Genomic DNA, 18,564 nt, shown 5'->3' on the forward strand with positions numbered 1-18,564 from the left:
ATGCACAGACTGCATCCATGCATGCATGAATGCTCAGCTGATGTCCTCTACACCTCTCTACACTAAGGTCATTTAAATGTGATCAGGTCATACTTAAAGCTGTCCGCATGTGCTCGGATCTCTCAGCAAAGATGTGAATACCCCGTCCAAACAACATGTCCTTTAAAGAGAGAGATGTGGACAGAGAGGACAGAATAATGAATAGTATAGTAATAATAATAATGGAATCTAGAAATATCAATATTTAGCTGTCAAATTAATTTAGACTACTCATGCCAAATGCCTTTTACCTAATTATTTAACATTTAGTTATATTTAGTGATTGCTGGGTAAATTTTTCAGATGGATTTGCTCTTACTTTATTGTATACTGAATGTATTTATTGCACCTTGTTCTGACATCACCTCATTGGAAAATTAACAAATTGATTGACAGTGGAACTAACACTTTGTTGAAGACCTAACTCTGAAAAGAAATTTAAAGACTTTGGTTCATGTCTAATAGATGTCCTTGTAGCATTTCAAAGTAAAAATACACATTAAGCATACAGTAATTTTTGTAAATTTTATTGTGAAAAATCAAACAGACTGCTAAGATCAATATGTATTGATACAACGTTAATGGACAGTAGTTCTGTACAGCTGCAATTGGGATCTGTGAACATTGTTGGAAATCACCTAATTGAGTCCATGGGAGACAAGTGACCAAACCCATGACTTAGAAAAATGTCCCTCTCTGAAGTCCTTCTGATCATTACCTTGTTGTGTATAAAAAGAAAAGACTTCTTATTCTAAAACTGAAATAAGTAAACTAAAAATACAAAACTTTGGTCTGCTTCTCTTTACTGGCTGCTTCCCAAATTCATGTCAGCTACAGAGAGCAGAAGCAATCAGCTGTTTAAAAACTCCAACGACAAAAAAAGAAGTTCTACAAAAACAGGTTAACCTCGCTCCTACTGAAGTAAAATAATATTGACGTCATCATAATAAGAAAGTTAGCCCAGTACTCACATTTTGTCAGTCACTTATATGATAGCTGAAGGCACATCAGCTTTCAACTCCTTTACTCCCATCATACATGTACAATAAGAACAACTGAACAAACACACTGACCTTAAATACAGAGTTAATCTGAGAAAAAAAAAAGAAGAGAAAAACTAGGCAAGTTTGAGCGTACTGTGTAACAGCGATAAAGGCCTTCCTTCATCACAGCACTGACTAACCCCCCCTGCTCTATTCCCTCCCAAGATCAAATGTTCTTCCCCAAAAACAAATCTTTACTCTCCTTAACAAACCCTCTCTCCATCTCTGTACGCTGCAGCTTGTGTATGCAGGTTTGTAATACCGTGTGTGTGTGTGTGTGTGTGTGTGTGTACGTAGTGGTGTGGTCTTCAGAGGCAGGTTGTCTTGGGTTAAGTGGAAGAACTAAGGGCGTGCTAGTTTAGGTTCATTAGCCTTCAGCGTCCCAATAGCGTCCTTAACTGCGTGATAGATTATATTCTTCACCTGAGGAAAAACAACAGGAGGACTTTGTTAAATAAATGACACATGAGAAAACAGTCTTCTCTCTTAAAACAATACCTCACAATGCCTGCTAGCTATTATTACATAAATATTTTAATATGGATATAAGCAAAATTCTTGAGGACAATTAATAAATACATCGTATACATCGCACTTATGACTAGCACTTCATAGTTTGGTTTACTTGAAGCTCTTACTTACTTCTAGCTCTTATTTGTACCCAAATGTTTAAATGCACTTATTGTAAGTCGCTTTGGCTAAAAGCGTCTGCTAAATGACATGAAATGTAATAAATAAACATAATGCATTTCATGTTTCTGAAGAGCATGAGAAAAACCCTCAGACCATCCTCAGTTTTAATGAGAATATTTTCAAATAATGCTTCTCAGTGAGTTATGGTGTGCAATACACTTACACACAGGCATATAATTTGCTTCACATTCCCAAAATACAAATACATAATTGATATAAATGGGTTTAAAATATATGAGAGAGAAGCCCACACACCTGGAGCTTGTCTTCGTGGTTTGTGTGAGTGGTGGACAGATGCCTGAACTCCTGGGTCAGTCTAAAACAGTGCCTCACATGCTCAGGAGATACAAAGTCCTCAGCCACCTTGATACAACTGTACAAGTTGTGCACCTGGAAGGGCAAGCACAGAGAATGAACAAACCAGTTAATGAGGAGATAACAGGGACACAAATGTTAAATCAGGGGCCATTGATAAACCAGAGAAAGCATGCTGAGTGCAAATCTCCACCAAAGCGCCTCACTTTCCAACAGTGTCAATATTTTAATGTTAAAGTTTTTTGTTTATCCTGAATTTGCATCCAAGTCCAAATTAGCACCAACATAATAATTTCTTCTTCAGCCATAACCTACATCCCCAGAAATGTTTATTAAAGCATGGCCTTTATTTTTTGAGATATGTTGCTCAAAGACAGACAGAAAAATGCAACCAAAAACAGAAGCTTTTCCATCAGTGGATGATATTGTGGGATATGTATATCCAGTTTGTTTATTCAAACCTGGTGCGGTGCTCCAGCCGGGATGAATACAGCATCTCCCAAGAACTGTACAATGGCCCAGCCCTGGACTCCATATTCTTCATAGAGCCTACGGCGGAGCACTTGTTCCAGGTACCAGCTCTGGTCATGAATGGGGTCGTGGTCTGGAGGGTTTTCTTGACCCTGTTCCTCTCCCACCTGACACACAGATATAGATGAACATTGCTTAATGCAGCCGATGAATGTGAATCACACAGTTAATGTTTGTTTTTTGTTGGAAGTCAGATGATGGCATCTCTGATTTCTGCCACATAACATATGTATTGACATCATTCACAGATAGTGTACTAATCATACCCATCATCAGTCTCACTCTCTTTTTAAAGAACTTCTTCACACAGCCATCAGAGATTTGATAATACTTCAATAAGTCATCTACCAACTGCTAACCTTGCGGAGCAGCTCTCTGATCTTTTCAGCATCCTTGGCAGCATAGATGTGCCACAGTGCACCGGGTTTCTCCTTTGCCTCGTATACCCGCCGCTTTGTCATTTCATCCACATCGCCCTCTTCAATGGTGGTCATGACCTCTGGAGTATCAAAGATAAGCAGCAATGCACACATATAGGGGACCAAATGGTCATAAGCAGTCTCTCTTCAATGACAGCAGTTTAAAGTTGACTTTCTTCTTATAGTGGCCTCTAAAATAAAAATTTGGGCAGTAACAGTAAATTAAATATAACTGTGTCTTTATACAATTTCAATTCAGTGGCTGACTAAACAACAACTACAACAAGCTTCTCTTCTAGGGCAGTGACCTGGACAATTTGATAATTTTAATGTACATCCATCATACTGTTGGCTGTAGTTCTCAACTGGTGACTCATGATTCTGTGATCCACTAGAAGTGGACAGCAGGTTTGAGTGCCACAGCAATTTAATTCAATTCAAAGTCAAGTATTTTCATCTCGGAATTTAAAATAACATGGCGAGCATGTGTAAACACACTTAGTGTAGTCAAGTGGACATTAACCTGCAAGGAAAGAAAGCTGGTGGTGGTAGCAATGCTAATGTTAGCCACAGACAGATGCTGAGATCCTCAATGCATTGTGCTCGACAGTTTGAGTGACCAGTCAACTGGCCTAAGTTAAATTTTTAATTTCATCAACCAGGAAATAAATCATTGGAATGTGACTTGTTTTTCTAGAATGAATCCTGTAGCTGGACCAGTTGAGAACCACTAGGGCCAGAAGAGGACAAGTTACAACTACACCATCACATTTACTAACACAATGTTTGAAGGCCTATGGTTGATCATACAGAGCAGCTAGGGTAACACTACTGATTAAAAGTACTATGTACACTTCATATAGAAAGACAGTACATGAAGGCAAACACATTTATTTATTCAGTGGACCCTTGTATTTCACCAGCTCAAACCAGTTTGTTCCCAGTGGTTCTCATCATTCACTAACATCATGTGCATATTAAGCCAAGTGACCAAAACATGCTAGGAGGTGAAAAGTGTCTCTGTGTATACACTACCAGTCAAAAGTTTGGACACACCTTTCAGTTCGTGTGTAATCCATAGTTTACTTTCTTAAAATTAAAACCTCCGTCAGTAAATGGTGCTGATAAAACAGCTGAATGTTACATGTATTTATAAACCTGATTTAATTTCATGAAATAATTGTTCTCACTTCAATTAATATTACCTTTAGTAATATTTGCTGCTTGTGATGTTTATAATGCCCCCAATTAATGCATATGAGAGACAAATAAGATTCAAAAGAAGAGAGGGATGTACTAATACGCTCATATATTCGGTGTCATGAGTGAGGGGAGGCCTTCGAGGAAATATGAATGTCAATTCTAGATGCCCTTCATCCAAGAATTTCTCCCACATTGTTAGGACCAGAGCACAGCTCACCCAATGCTACCAGGGACCAGATACTCACACTGCTGTTAAGTATGAGATCTAGTGTCAACTCCATGTCAATTCATAGAATTCACATGACTTACTGGACTTAACCCCCAGACCACTTTTTTTTTTACAACAGTGAAATGAATTAACAAGGGGAAAGTAAGCATCTCTGAAGAAAGACAATAAATTTAATAAGCAAAAAATGTGGCATTCACAACGAAACGTAGAATGGGACACAAAACATGCCACAGAAAAAAAACTAATGATGGGTCCCAGTGCTCTGGCCCATACTGCACATATAACATGAGGATATGGTGGAGGAGTACAGAGGGGGAGTTAGTCAAGAAGAAGGGCATGCTGCTGTATTGATACAACTGAAAATCTACACACCTTGGTGTCCAGAGAGATCTGCCTCTGTGAATGAGAAATTTTGCCACAATGTAAATAATTGAGACCCATTTGAGGGTGTTTTCATGGCCCTATCCAAGCCAATCAAACCAGGACCAATTCAAACAGTATAAACATGACAAAACAGTTCTGAAAATGTTCATTTTCAGATTATTTGAGAGAGGTAATTTAAAAGGCAAAGTGAGTTGTATTCAATCTTAGAAAGTGATTTCTATCTTCTTACCTTCTTTTAAATTATGCAGAATGTGAAGGGTTTAGTTTTTTTTAATAAGATGCATGTAGTGTTGTAGAAGACAACATTTGTTTTCACAAAACTGATGTTCTTTGTTGTTTTTTTGATCATGTATAATGGCTAAATGTAAGTATTACAAGTTATGTGTGTGTGTGTCTGTGTGTGACAGAGAAGAGAGGGAGAGATAGAGGAGTGGGGGGTGTTTAGGTTCTCTGACCTTGCTCATGGTTATCATTTCCTTCAGGAATGCCAACATAAACCATGACGTTGACAGCATCAGACACATCCAGATGAAGGTTAGTTGTTCCCACCTTCCTGTCTTCACTTGAGATTAGCCCTTATGAGTAGGGAGACAGTGAGAGAGAACATGAAGACAAATGTGTCATATATTGAAAAGGATAGAAATATTACTACAGTGACAGGGGTGATGGTAGCTCAGTGGATGCGCTATATGAAGGTGTGAGTGAATGGGTGAATGGCAAAACTGTAGTGTAAAGCAGCTTTGAGTGGTGATCAAGACTAGAAAAACGCTACATAAATACAAATCATTTTTTAAAAAAAGTAAATCCTCCTCACCATAGGCATTATACATCTTAGGACCAAGGTCAGGGCGCACAAAAAAGTTGGGGAGACGGGCAGCAAGGTTTAATCGACCGTCTCTTTTTGTGTACTCAGGCAAAGGGAGGTTGTCCATCAGATCGTCAAACCTGAGAAATTAAACAACTTACATAAGTAGGAGTTGAAAATGTGTTTTGTTCATTGTACATACAATTAATCTTGAAGCAATACCAAGATAAATGACTTTGTGTCTTACAAATACAACTGTGATACAACTGGTCCAGACAAATATAATAGTAATGTACAGATGACTGAGCTATTTCAACATGAGGTAGGTGTGCAAATGAAGGTATGAAAATGTGAGACAAATCATCAGGATGCCAGAAATTGTTCAACATCCATTAATAAACAGTAGTGATTCCAGGTGATTTGAATGATAAAATTAAAAAATTGTGACTCTTGTCCTGTGAGATATATTGAGGAACGCTACTGTAGTTACACAAATAATACACACAACTCTAAATAAGAAGTTTAACACACCTAAACAACACCCTCAAGGAATGAAAAACATATTTGAACAGATTTCTGGACTCCTCACCGTGTGGGCATCATGTCCCTGAAGTCTTCACATGGAGGCCAATCCTTTAACTTCAACACCATGGGCTGGCCATCAGCATCTTTCAGTCGCTCTGCATTCATTAAGAAAAACCACAACAATAAAACGCAGTAGCTACTATTTTGACTGATTGCATTACAATAACACAGAGGCAGGCATATAGCACCTAGTATTGATCCCCCATTCATTGAATTTTGAAGTGGTATGTTTTTAAAAATGATTTACAAATATAAATCTGAAAAGTGTATTCACCCCCTTTACTGTGAAACTCCTAAATAAAATGCAAAAATCAAATAAGAACTCACATAACTAGGAAATAGAGACCATGTAAGTACTGAACATTACTGAACAAAAGCATCATGAAGACCAAGGAGCTCATCAACCAGCTCAGGGATAAAGTTGTTTAAAGCAAGGATAGGTTATAAAAATATCCCACATTTTGAACATCTCACTGAGCTCTATTAAATCCATCATTCGAAAATGGAAGGAGTATGGCACAACAGCAAACCTACCAAGACATGGCCACCCACCTAAACTGAAAGGGCCAGGCAAGGTGAGCATTAATCAGAGAAACAATGGTAACTCTGGAGGAGCTGTAAAGATCCACAGCTGAGGTGAAGACACAGTCCATATGATAACCATTAGTCATGCACTCCATAAACCTGGCCTTTATGGAAGAGTGGCAAGAAGAAAGCCACTGTTAATTAATAAAAAAAGGAAATCAAATTTGCAGTTTGCCACAAGCCATGAGGGAGACAAAGCAAACATGTGGAAGAAGGTGCTCTAGTCAGATAAGACGAAAATTAATTTTTGGCCTCAACACAAAACGCTATTTGTGGAGGAAACCCAACACTGCACATCAGCCTGAGCACACCATCCCCAACTGTGAAACATGGTGGTGGCACTAGTCATCATGGTGTGGTGGGATTTTTCGAGGGGTGGGGCATAGTGCGCTTTCAAAAGGGAAACGAGGAGGGAAAAAAACTTTTGCAAACGTAAGCGGTAACGGAGACAATGATAGAGTGATTTTTTACCACAGAAGAAGAGGAGGCTGGCTTTACTTTGTAGTGTGCGAACATGTTTCACCGCAGCCTGCTGTTACCTCCCTACTCCCATTGACACAAACACTTCCACAGCCTTGCACACGCATCACAAACGTTTTCTCCCTCCACCATTGACTTTTTTCTCTTCAATCAAGTAGTGCCATATCAACATCTTCACTGTTGTAACACACACACAAACGCAACCAAATAAAACAGTTGTACTACATGACAGGACTGAGTGGCGGCCGCTTTCTCTCTCTCTCACACACACAGAGCTGCTCTCTCAGCTGTGTTTTCACTCCAACTTAAGTCTCAAATTAAATTCACTATGTTTCCTTGCTCTTTTTTCTCAAGGACACTGATATGTGTCATCACTCACAAAAACAAAAATGTTTTTTTTAAGTTAATTGCTCTTGGGGTACCCCTGGTGGTCACGGGGCCCTAAGCAGCCGCTTAGTTCGCTTACGCCTTGGGCCGGCTCTGGGTGGCAAAATGATGCTGTGGGGATGCTTTTCTTTGAAGCCAAATACAGAGCAACCTGTTTGAGTCTGCAAAAGATTTGAGACTGGGGTGGAGGTTTACCTTCCACAAGGAAAACAACCCTAAATGTATAACCAAAGCTACAATGGAATGGTTTTGATCAAAGCATATTAACATGTTAGAATAGCCCAGTCAAAGTCCAGACCTAAATCCAATTGAGAATCTGTGGTAAGACAAGAAGAGTTGTCAGTTGTCTCCATCCTCCTTCAAAATGATGCATTATTTTGTGTTGGTCTATTACAGAAAACCCCACTAAAATATATTACAACTTGTGGTTGTAACGTGACAAATTGTGGAAAAATTCTAGGGGGGTGAATACCTATGCAAGGCACTGTACAAAGCCAGTACCACAATTATATAAAATAGTAGGGTATTAGGAAATCTGTTGTGGGGTAAACGTTTATCTCAGTTCAAGTGGTCATTAGCTGTATGTATATTGCACATGTTGATACCGCAATAACGATAGATTTACAATATTGTGCAGCCCTATCAAATTGTTAATAAAATAGTTAGTGCACTCACTGTTAATGACCTGGAAGCCGTCCCAGAATTCTCGCACCTTCACATCAGAGATGATAGCACAGTTTCTACAGTTGACCAGATCTACATCCTGGTCTCCAAACTCCTTACTGAAAGCTTCTGGTCGCCATAAATCTTGCTTCAGACGTCTATGAATCCCTGACACCAAAACAGGCTGGAAACAAAGGAGCAGAGATTAGGCAGTGGACAGAATAATTACAGTTAAGTATCAACCCATGTTTCCCAACAGCCACCCATCTGATTCTCTCATACTTCATCCAAACTGTTCTTACTTGTCCCTGCTTCCAGCACTCTCTAAAGATCTTCCAGTTGTTACTGTTCCTGGGATCCTGCAGGCAGAGGAGTCGTCCATCACAGAGCCAGGAGTGTGATGTATGAGGTTCTAAAACACTAAGGCCCATTACTCCATCTTTACGGCCCCCCAACACAGAAAGCTCGCCACCTTCAGTGGCCCCAGTGCGACGGCCTTCTGCCTTCTTGGTCTCCACAACAGAGGCGATGATGTGATCCAGGAAGTTTGGGAGGCTGCTCTTCAGCTTATCATTCTAACAAACACAGCAGGAGTGTTAGTCAGCTGTGTACGTCCCCCCCACTATGTCTTCTTTAACATTTAACCACAATATTTAATGGCTGATTTTTCTGAGAGGACACTGCTTAATTGAGTTAAGTGGATTAATATAAGTTTATACATACGCCTGCAGAAGTGAAAACAGAGGGGAACGGTACCCCACTCTCTCCAGGGCCTTGTGGCAGTTTTCCAGGTCCGGAGTTGAGCAGATCCCGGAGACTCGAGCCTTCAGGTTTGGAGTGGGCCATACTGGAGCCCAACAACAGGCTATTAAATAGCTTAGGGCTTGATGCAGAAGGCTTCGACAGGGCACTAAGTGAGTCTAGGCCAAAAGGAGGCCGGCTGTCTCGACTCATCATAGAACGAAGTGAACCAGATTCTGGAAGAAAATAGTGATGTTACTTTGATGTAGATTTCAGATTCAGATTAATGTTTACAGCATTTTTTCTTCTTACCCTTGGTATCATCCTTGGCTTTCTGTGTAGCCAAGTCTGCCAACCAATGCAGAGCAGAGCTGTTACCCTCTCCAGATGAGCGTGATTCCTTGGCAGAGGACTGGGGGAGGTTAGAGGGGGAGGATGTACCACTGGTGGAGTTATTTGTACTACCAACACTTTCCCCACCTCCACTGTCTGATGGTGTGACTGTTTGTGCAGTTTCTGTTTTAATCACTGAGGCTTCTCCCTCTGATTTCGGGGTGGTGCCAATACTAAGAGGTACAGTTGCAAGGCCGCCGCCAACGCTTGTTGTAGACTGCAGAGACAAGCACAACCAAATGTTTCAATCTTTAGGTTTAAAATGTGAAAACTTGAGAAATACTGACTTAGAAAGAGGTGTAGTGGCACAACAGTACCTGTGAAATCCCATTGGGAGCAATAGGGCGCATGAGTGGCTTGGTTTGTCTACTAGCACAAGGACAATTGGCCTTGATACCCCACTTGCCTCTTGCTGAATGCACCATGTCCCCAATGTTGTAAAGAGCTAAAAAAAGAAAAGAAAAAGTGAAGGCAATTAAATCTAGTATTACAGCAGTTAATGTACTAACACAACATCACTTGATACACTGATATCTGGGATTTCTAGATGTATGATTTAATATGCAAGTTACCTGTCCCAGGTATTATCTGCGTAGGCATGAGATTCTGTGGCTCATGAGGTTGACCTTTAGCACATTTCAACCAAGAGAAAACTTCATCCTCCGAACCTTCATCAACATCTAAAGGAAAATCATACTGAGCTTTATTTTCAAGGAAGTAAACCTAAAAAGATAATATTTAGTATGAACTTTGTCGATATGTCTATCAGAAAAATACAAAAAATGTTAAGTTAATTTAACTAAATAATTATGTAATAAACTGAAAACTGTCTCTAAATGTATTGTATTAGCTCACCCTCCCTTGGCCTGTTCCTGCGGAGCCTATAGCAGTCCAGACAAACTCCAAAGCCACACTTTCTGCACACCCAGTGGATGTTGAACAGGGTGGTCTCACACACGTCACACATTTCTCTGACACCTCGCACAGCACGTTTCCAAGCCACTTTCTCTGTAGAAAAGGCCAAAGAGAAAAATAAACTTGATTACATACATGAAAAGAAAACATAGGCGAAGCCAGATTACGACTTTACTCACGGTGAGGTTCCACCATCATCATGGCCTCCTTCTCGGACATGACCAACTGGCAAAACTGGTCTCCCACATTGGCCAGAATGTACTTGGATGTATCAAGGTCAAGCCCCTCTTGGGCAGCTGGTACAGGTAGCCATAAACTCATAGCCATAGAATCACTCTGTTGAGGACTCAGAAAACCTTCCACGCGCAGTATACCTTTACGCGTGAATGCCAACCTGGTCACAGACAAAAAAACAAAGTTAAATCGCTGACAAATCTTGCTTTGTAATAATTGCATCCACACTAGTACATAATCAATACCTTCTGAAGTGGAAGAAACGGCAGGCTACATTTGGGTCATCGTCATCTTCGCTATCTTCATCTGTATTTCGACTTTTGCGATAACGCTCCAGTCGGCACTCCCGGCACTTGTGCAAGTGAGGGGCCACATTAATGCAGGAACCATCCTGGAGAAAAGACTCACCAGACTGCTTCAAACGTCGCACCTTGCTCTGGTCTTTTAAGACAGATTGGCCCACTGGAGGACACAATTTTATGTTAATTCCCTTGTTGTAAACATAATGGACACAGAAATTTAGTTTTTTAAGTCTTACCTTTGAACGGCTTGTTACGTGGGCGGCTCTTTGAAGCCCCTTGGACTTTAGTTTTCTGTAACATGGCCACATCCTTGGCAGGGTGTGGTGGTCCCCCAGGTACTTGGCCTTTCTCCAGACCGTCCTCATTCTCACTCAAGTCCGACAAGTCACTGTTGCTGCTAGAGTCAGAGTCATGTTTTGATGCTTGGCTTCTTTCCTCTAGGGTAAACTTCTGAGACTGGCTCTGGACAAAGGACATGGGGTCTGCATCCATTCCACCAGGACCAGTGCTTCCCAGCATGTGGCAGCCTGAGGTGGATGTAGGCATCTCCCCAACCTCTTGCTCCTCCTTTGTCACAGCTTCTTCACTCTGTGACTTTTGGGATGGGGCCGTTGCTGTAGAGAAGGAAGAGCTGGGTGAAGCAGCTGCTGAGAGTGCTGGGAAAGGGGAAGACAGAATTCCCTTAGGTGGCTCCACCATGGTGAAGAGGTTTGACTTGCTGTCTGAGGCAGAACCCAGGGACTGTCCCTCAGTCCCACTCAGTCCAGCAAAGGGTATGTGGGACATTTTGTCCCCATAAGCCAGAAATGGATTAGTGGGTTCTTTAGAGGCTTGCAGAAAAAGGTTCTGGTGGCTATCTGGAGTGGGAAAACTGGTTTGCAGGCCTAAGCCACCTGAAGAAGTTCCATTATTACTGCTTATTGTAGAAGCACTTTGAGCTAGATTAGAGGTTCTCCCTCCTGCAGAGCCAACAATACCTTGGAAGGCTAAGGACGATTTGTTGATTATTCCATTTCCTGTTGGATGGGTCTCAGGCACTTTGGACTGGTCAAGCTTTTTCAGCCCTTCAGTAGAGGCTGCAGACTTAAAAAGGCTTGGTGGCTCTTTATTCAGGCCCTCAGACACAGAAGTGAAGTAGTTGGTGTCCTTAGATTGTGTCTGACCAGCAGTTAGGCTTGGGCTAGAACCAGAATTCTGGGACATACACTGGAAAAACAAGTTCTTGTCTTGTTGAGATTGACTCTCGTGTTTTGCTCCACCAAAACCAAAGCCAAAAGGTCTGGGGGTGTCCTGGGAGGTTGTGGTAGTGGTAGGACCGCCATTGGTTTGAGAGGTGACGTCTCCAAATACAGGACCAACTGGTAAAGCCTGGGGCAAACGAAAACCCAAGGCAGTTTTAGAGCCCTAAGAAAAAAATAAGTAAAAGGTAAGGATAAATACATATAAGAATATGATGATTAAATCAAACACAGACAGAAGTATTTTCACAATACTGACTGTCTTACCTCTGTCTGGCTTCCCCAGGCAGGTGCTTTAGGACTAAAACCCACAGAGGCAGAAAGTGCCACACTAGGGCCACTGTCCTGTGACCAAGAAATAGTGACGGGGCCTGGTGAAACAAGAGCAGCTGTTTTGGAAAAGGATGACTGAGAGGCCTCCTCTCGGTCTGGCTGGGGGGATGGGGAGGCCTTGGGGGCATGAGCTCCAGGGACCAGGCTTGGCATCTGGCCTAAAGAGGGAAAAGATGTGGTGGAGAAGGGAGAGGGGGCTGGTTTGAGGGGAGGTGGATTGGGGGTATGAGCAACATTGGTGGTGGAGTCTGCTGCACCTTGTGTGGAAAGGGGGCGACCATTTTCTTTGACGTGAGCTGGATAACGAGGAGTAGCAGCATTTGCTTGGTCCATTTGGAGTGAGGAATTGGCATTGGGGGATGGCACAGTGCCTTGAGGAAAGGTTCCCTCTGAAGAGCCTCCATTTTTGGTTGTGCTGCTGACTCTTTCACCAGAGTCTCCAGCCCAAATACCCATCCCCTCCAATGGGGTTTTGTTGGAGTCGACACAGTTCTGTGTGTTAGCTCCTGCATCTCCTGCTCCTTTAAAACGTTTCAAGTTCAAGTCATCCTCACCTTCAGAGGCAGTCCTACGCCTGCGTCCAGTATCACCCTTTATTGTGTCACTATCCTTCCTTCGCCGCCCACTCTTACCAAGCTAAAATACACATATATTTTTTAATTAGGGTGAAAATACTTCTTCAATAAAATGTATTTGCGTTTTTTATTATAACCTCACCTCCTCCTGTGCCAGCATGACATGTATCACACGTGGATCTACAATCTGATTCTCTTCTCCCTACAACAAAGACGTGATATTCAAGAGGCATCCTTTCACACCATGAGCAGAATGTGTTCTCTCAAAACTTGAGAGTAATTTACCTTATCCAAGCTTATCTCCATAATGTGTGAGATAGGGTCATGCTGTGAGACCAGTCCTGAGGCCCAACACTCCTCAAATTCTGGTTGGTACACAAGAACCCTGCGTCCTTGAATAGTGTATGAACCTACACAACAGTGGCAAAAAAAACAAAAAAAAAACAAGCATGATGTCGAATGAATGGTACACTGGATTGAATGTATTGCTCTTGTCTCAAGAGTAAAACTACAACAGCTAAGCAGCATTATGCCTGCACAGAATGACAGTTTTCACTGTCTGCATCAATGGCAAATGCTGGTTGCGTACTTTGTCAATGCTATGCTTTAAAAGATGTGCAGGCACTGTTAGGGTTTATGGCTTTACCTACATCTAGTGATAAATGTTTAAGTATTTGTAATGAAAACTAATTAATGTGTTGCTAGTTGGAGCCGGTACCTGAATCAAAATATTATATGGGAAAATTTGCAAGATACCCAAGAGAATGAACCACACAAAAAGATGAAGATGGAGTTTTACCCTTCCTGAAGATCTCTTGCAGTTCAAAGTCAGTACGCCAGCTGGATATGGCTGACAACAGAGTTGGCTGCTCCAGCACTAATGGGTGTCTGATGTCTTTATCCACCTGTACAGAGACAGAATGCACTATCCTGAGATTGTGCTACCAACACAGCAATACTTTGGAACAACAAAAGAGAATATTACATGAGAACGTAGAATTACAACTGAGTTCTCATTATTACTTTCCTTTGTCCTGTATAAAATGATTTGCCTAGTAAAAACATCCTAGAAGTATTTAATCTATAAGTCATAACAACCAGAATACACAAGATGCAGAACAGGAAAATGTTTCCAATTCTTACTGATAAAATACCCATTTATTTCCCCATTATAATTTTTCAGAACTCTCTTTTTAAATATTTTAAACTTATTTTACCAGTAAACTGTTTCTTAAAAGATGACTGACTAAAACTCAACAACATAATAAGCAATAAAAAAACTTATTAATGCAACACAGCATTGTAATATTATGTCATGTGCTTTTGCCTTTCCAGCAAAATATTTTATTTTAGAGTTTGTCAATAATATTAAACTGACAACATACTTAAGTTAATGACCCATTTATTTGAATCTGGTGTGATGAAGCAAGGAAACATGCAGGTTAGTGAGTTCCCAGGACCAGAGAAAGCCTGCTACAGATTTTGGGGGCCCTGGTTAAAGATGTAATTTGTTTCCTGTAAATCAACTGGTTGGAACATAAACTAATTGTATTAGTACTGTATAAGTACCATGAATCAAAATAACACACCTCAAACCTCTGGATAGTTTTGTTATCAGACAGGAACTCAAAAGTCTTGTTGCCAAAATACTCCACAGGAACCATCGACCCTAAACCCACTCTATCCACCAGGGAGCGGAAAACCTGAGAAAAGAAAAAACTTATTTGACTTTGAAGAGAAATACTTGACAGAGCTGAATAAAATATGTGAAATTAAAAACAAAATTGGTGATGTCAAAATTCAAATTCAATATGTAAATGAAAAGCTACATTATTGAATAAAACTCTGCCTTGGCAGCCGTGGTTCACTCGTCACCGAACAACAGCAGTTAGTCTGACATTGCTGGTTCCATCCAATGTACAAATAATGACTCACCAGAGCAGGCCAGGCAGTGGCAGGTGCTGCAGCTCCAGTTGCCCCATTGCCATCACTCCGATTGGCCCAAACAACAGAATCTTCTACCAACACAGCTTTCACTCCTTCATCATACACCTGCACCCAGGAACAGCGCTGCGAAGCATTCTCAAATTCCACAAATACCTGCAGTTGGGAAAAAAACAAAGAAAAAAGCAGAACATAAACATATGATGCTTTGTTGTCAAGGTCAAATCAGACAATATATTTAAATGACAGAACAATGAAATCACACTAGTAGCAAGTTACTATCATTAAAAAATCCTTATCCTTATTATACACTTAACTATAATCAAATATCAATTTGTGCATGTTGGTCGGCAGGGTGTGGGCTGTACCCACGCCAGCGACACACGTAACATGACATCCCGACACATACAAGAGACCTTATTGACCATATTACCATAAAATTGAACACTGGGGGCTGGTTATTTTGGTACTATTCCTAATTTAAAAACAAAAAAATACATACTGCACTGTCGGGTTAGACCAAACTGTTCTAGCCTAACTGCTGGTCGGACACCAACTGTTCCACTCCATAGTACCATGGCTCAAGAAACGAGTAAACTCACATAAGAAGGTCCTTAGGTAGGATTATAAGGAGGAGGGCCTATCAATCATTATCTTGACACTTGCCTGACAGCAAAAGTATGAGAATGGCGACAACCTTTAAAAAAAAACACATTCAAATAATGGTCACTAAGACAATCCATTGCTGCTGACTTTCAGAAAAAAAAAAAAGATATTTAACATCATCTGCAATAATAATTTCTTATACACCCATCCATTCAAATTTCATTGTGGAAAAAAAATGAATGGCTAAAAGCTTAAAATGTGGAAATCTCAGTCAATATTCACCCGTCAATCCAACACACGCCCGATTCAACTGTCGATTCACTAGATGTTTAAGTAGGAAGACAAATTCCAAGTACAAGAGCACCAGTCAGGCGGCAGGGGATAGTAACATTTATTATATATAAATTATATATATATAAGTTTTATGTTTATGTGTGCCTTAACAGACAGTAAATCACTGACATTACAAATTTGTGATATGACACAAAAGGTTATCACAATACAAAGTTTAAATCAGTCTAGATACAGATAACATTTTGGCAACCAAGTGCAATAATAGTTAGCAACTAAATTTTGATTATACACTTTATTTAATAGACAGAAAGAACATCTAACATTTTCAACTGTGTCTCTAACAAAGGGGACACAGTTGCAAAGCTGATGTAAAATGTTTTATAGCACTTGTGTGTTCAAACCTATACTATGTCTACACGATGCATAAATATTATATTCATATTTTAAAAACGGCTGTAAGAGGTGGTTAATAATGATAAAATCAATGTTATCAGTTATGCCAATTCTTTCTATTAATCATACATTATTTTATTTTTATTAATACTACTAAACACTATTTTCAGAATCAGAATTTGTAAGAGACTGGGAACCATCTTTTTCCACAAATGACATTTGGTACATGAAATTGCGCCGACACATTTTTTCAATCACTGTCATATTCACCAGTGGGGAAAGAAAAACTATAAGCTGATGACACGATTTAATTAAAAAAATCGTTTGATAAGATGATAATGCAATGGTATGCTTCTTTATGTACTAAACTATATGTAATTGATGAAATTCATCTTATAACCCGGGAGTGTCTCACAACACTCCCGAGTGTCTTGACCCATAGTTTGGGAACCACTGATTTAACCAATAAAATGTGTGGCTTAAATGTAGGTCACCCACGGCCCATCTTAAAAGCAAAAAGCAAATCTCACTGCACATGTGTCTATGCATATCTCAGGAATAAATGTTACTTTCTTTAATTTAAATAAATAAAAAACTTTGACCGTTGTCAGTTTTGTTTTAATGTCAATCCCTGGTTTACCATAAACGTCGGAGGCCTTTGATCAGACAAACGGACAGCCTTATGCTTAATTCACTACTGCCGTTGCTTTAAAGACAATATTGCTATGGTTTTTATGGCTCTAAAACATGTGAAGTTTGCAGTTTGTTGCTGTGGGGGGATAATTAATATTGTCAGAACTGAATGGCATTCGCTGAAAAGCTAAAAAGGAAGCGAACAAAGCAAAGGCCAGAAAATCCCCGGCCTCGAGTTTGGCTTCGCCTCGCTGGAAGCGACTTGTAAGCCAACGTTAACTGCTGACAAACGTATCGACAGTGACGAATAAAACATTGTTAAATAAGGCTAAAACAAATTTAATGACTGGCGCGCACTGTGTGTATCTATTGTGCGGCGGTTCGTTATAAAGTACGGCGTCAATTGTATGTAAACACTGACCGTCAGCCCTGCTGCGGGGGTTGTTGTTGTCGCCTCTGCTTCGCTAACCTCAGAAGCAGCTAGGCCGATGACGCTCACCGCCCGCACAGTACCCCGGAGCCAGTCCCGGGCCCAGGCAGCTTTCTCCGACTCGGTTCCATTCGCTGACCTTCCGTCGTCGAGGAGCAAAATCAGACGCTTCCCTATCAATTCGAGAGAGTCCCCCATGGTTTGCTCGCAAGCTAGTGAGCCACCATCAATGGTGTAACTTCTTCGTCCGGGATGGGAAGTGCAGAGCGGTTAAGGACGAGCAAAAACCTTCGGCAGCGACTTTGTAACCGACGTTAACGCTCGAGAGACTTCGCCTCGCCCGTTGTACCCGCGGGCACGCAGCGGCGAACCGAAAAATAGACCGGGAATAGGTGTTATTGTCCTCGGTGCTAGCCCAACTCTCCTGCTCTGTCCGCCATTGAACCCTGCAACAATCAAACGCACTCCTCGTCGACGAGCAGCACTGCGGAGACAGCGAAGAGCAAGTGTGTGTGTGTGTGTGTGTGGAAACAGTGACCTCTAGCGACGGGCCTGTACAGCGCTACGGCTTACACGGTGCGCTGTCGGAAGCTTTGTTTTTCCGCAGGATTTTCCGCAGTGTTAACACCTCACAGAGTGAACGGATGGATTTGTATTATTTTATAATAATATTAATAATAAATTATACAACAAAAAATATAAAGAATGATATTAAAACAAGAATCAACCGGTCTGCATTTGAAATGAGTAGGAAAGATCTGGGAACAAGCCCAACACAGTTTTTACATTATGTTTTCAAACGCTCCATCCTTGATTCGTTACAATTTAGGTTCAATTATTTTTAATTTTGAAGATAAAATAATTATACATGTTTTAGCTACATAAGTTATCCAGCACACTTGGAAGGGAATATTCTTGGAGGTGAGGGATATTCACTTGTTATACACAAGTTTACACACTGTACCTTTAAAGATGAGTCTTCTTCTCCCCACGTGGAGATAAAATAACTTATCCATTCTAAGAAATAAATAATGTATTTCAAAAAATAGATGAAACACCATGTTAGTATTCAAATTAAAAAAATATCTGAATAGGGGTTGTATTCATTTTCCATTTTGACACAAGACATAAGGGAATATTTTAGGCTAATAATTCATTCAAACCTGGATGAT

At 40.6% G+C, this 18,564-nt stretch overlaps 1 protein-coding gene across 1 annotated transcript; it reads right to left on the reverse strand.

The window, feature by feature from the left end:
- Positions 1–550: 550 nt before the first annotated feature.
- Positions 551–17,880, reverse strand: kdm3b (lysine (K)-specific demethylase 3B). Its single transcript, XM_044040010.1, has 25 exons — positions 17,384–17,880; positions 15,028–15,192; positions 14,682–14,795; positions 13,892–13,997; positions 13,378–13,502; positions 13,235–13,294; positions 12,452–13,153; positions 11,183–12,350; positions 10,890–11,106; positions 10,590–10,804; positions 10,351–10,503; positions 10,068–10,175; positions 9,813–9,940; positions 9,415–9,712; positions 9,085–9,338; positions 8,664–8,936; positions 8,374–8,545; positions 6,251–6,341; positions 5,671–5,801; positions 5,312–5,431; positions 4,845–4,868; positions 2,981–3,120; positions 2,552–2,728; positions 2,031–2,165; positions 551–1,505 (listed from the first exon to the last, which is right to left on the reverse strand). Exons 1-25 carry the CDS (start codon positions 17,588–17,590, stop codon positions 1,425–1,427), a joined length of 5,364 nt encoding a protein of 1,787 aa, XP_043895945.1. The 5' UTR covers positions 17,591–17,880; the 3' UTR covers positions 551–1,424.
- Between the last annotated feature and the right edge of the window lie 684 nt (positions 17,881–18,564).

Source organism: Solea senegalensis, linkage group LG12, assembly GCF_019176455.1.
Source record: "Solea senegalensis isolate Sse05_10M linkage group LG12, IFAPA_SoseM_1, whole genome shotgun sequence".
NCBI lineage: Eukaryota > Metazoa > Chordata > Actinopteri > Pleuronectiformes > Soleidae > Solea > Solea senegalensis.

Coding starts and splice junctions, on each gene's coding strand:
- kdm3b (XM_044040010.1), bottom strand. CDS start 17,590: ATGGGGGACTCTCTCGAATTGATAGGGAAGCGTCTGATTTTGCTCCTC. Junction 13,295..13,377: donor TGGAGATAAGCTTGGATAAG/GTAAATTACTCT, acceptor TCTTTGTTGTAG/GGAGAAGAGAATCAGATTGT. Junction 2,166..2,551: donor CGGCTGGAGCACCGCACCAG/GTTTGAATAAAC, acceptor TTGCCCTTCCAG/GTGCACAACTTGTACAGTTG.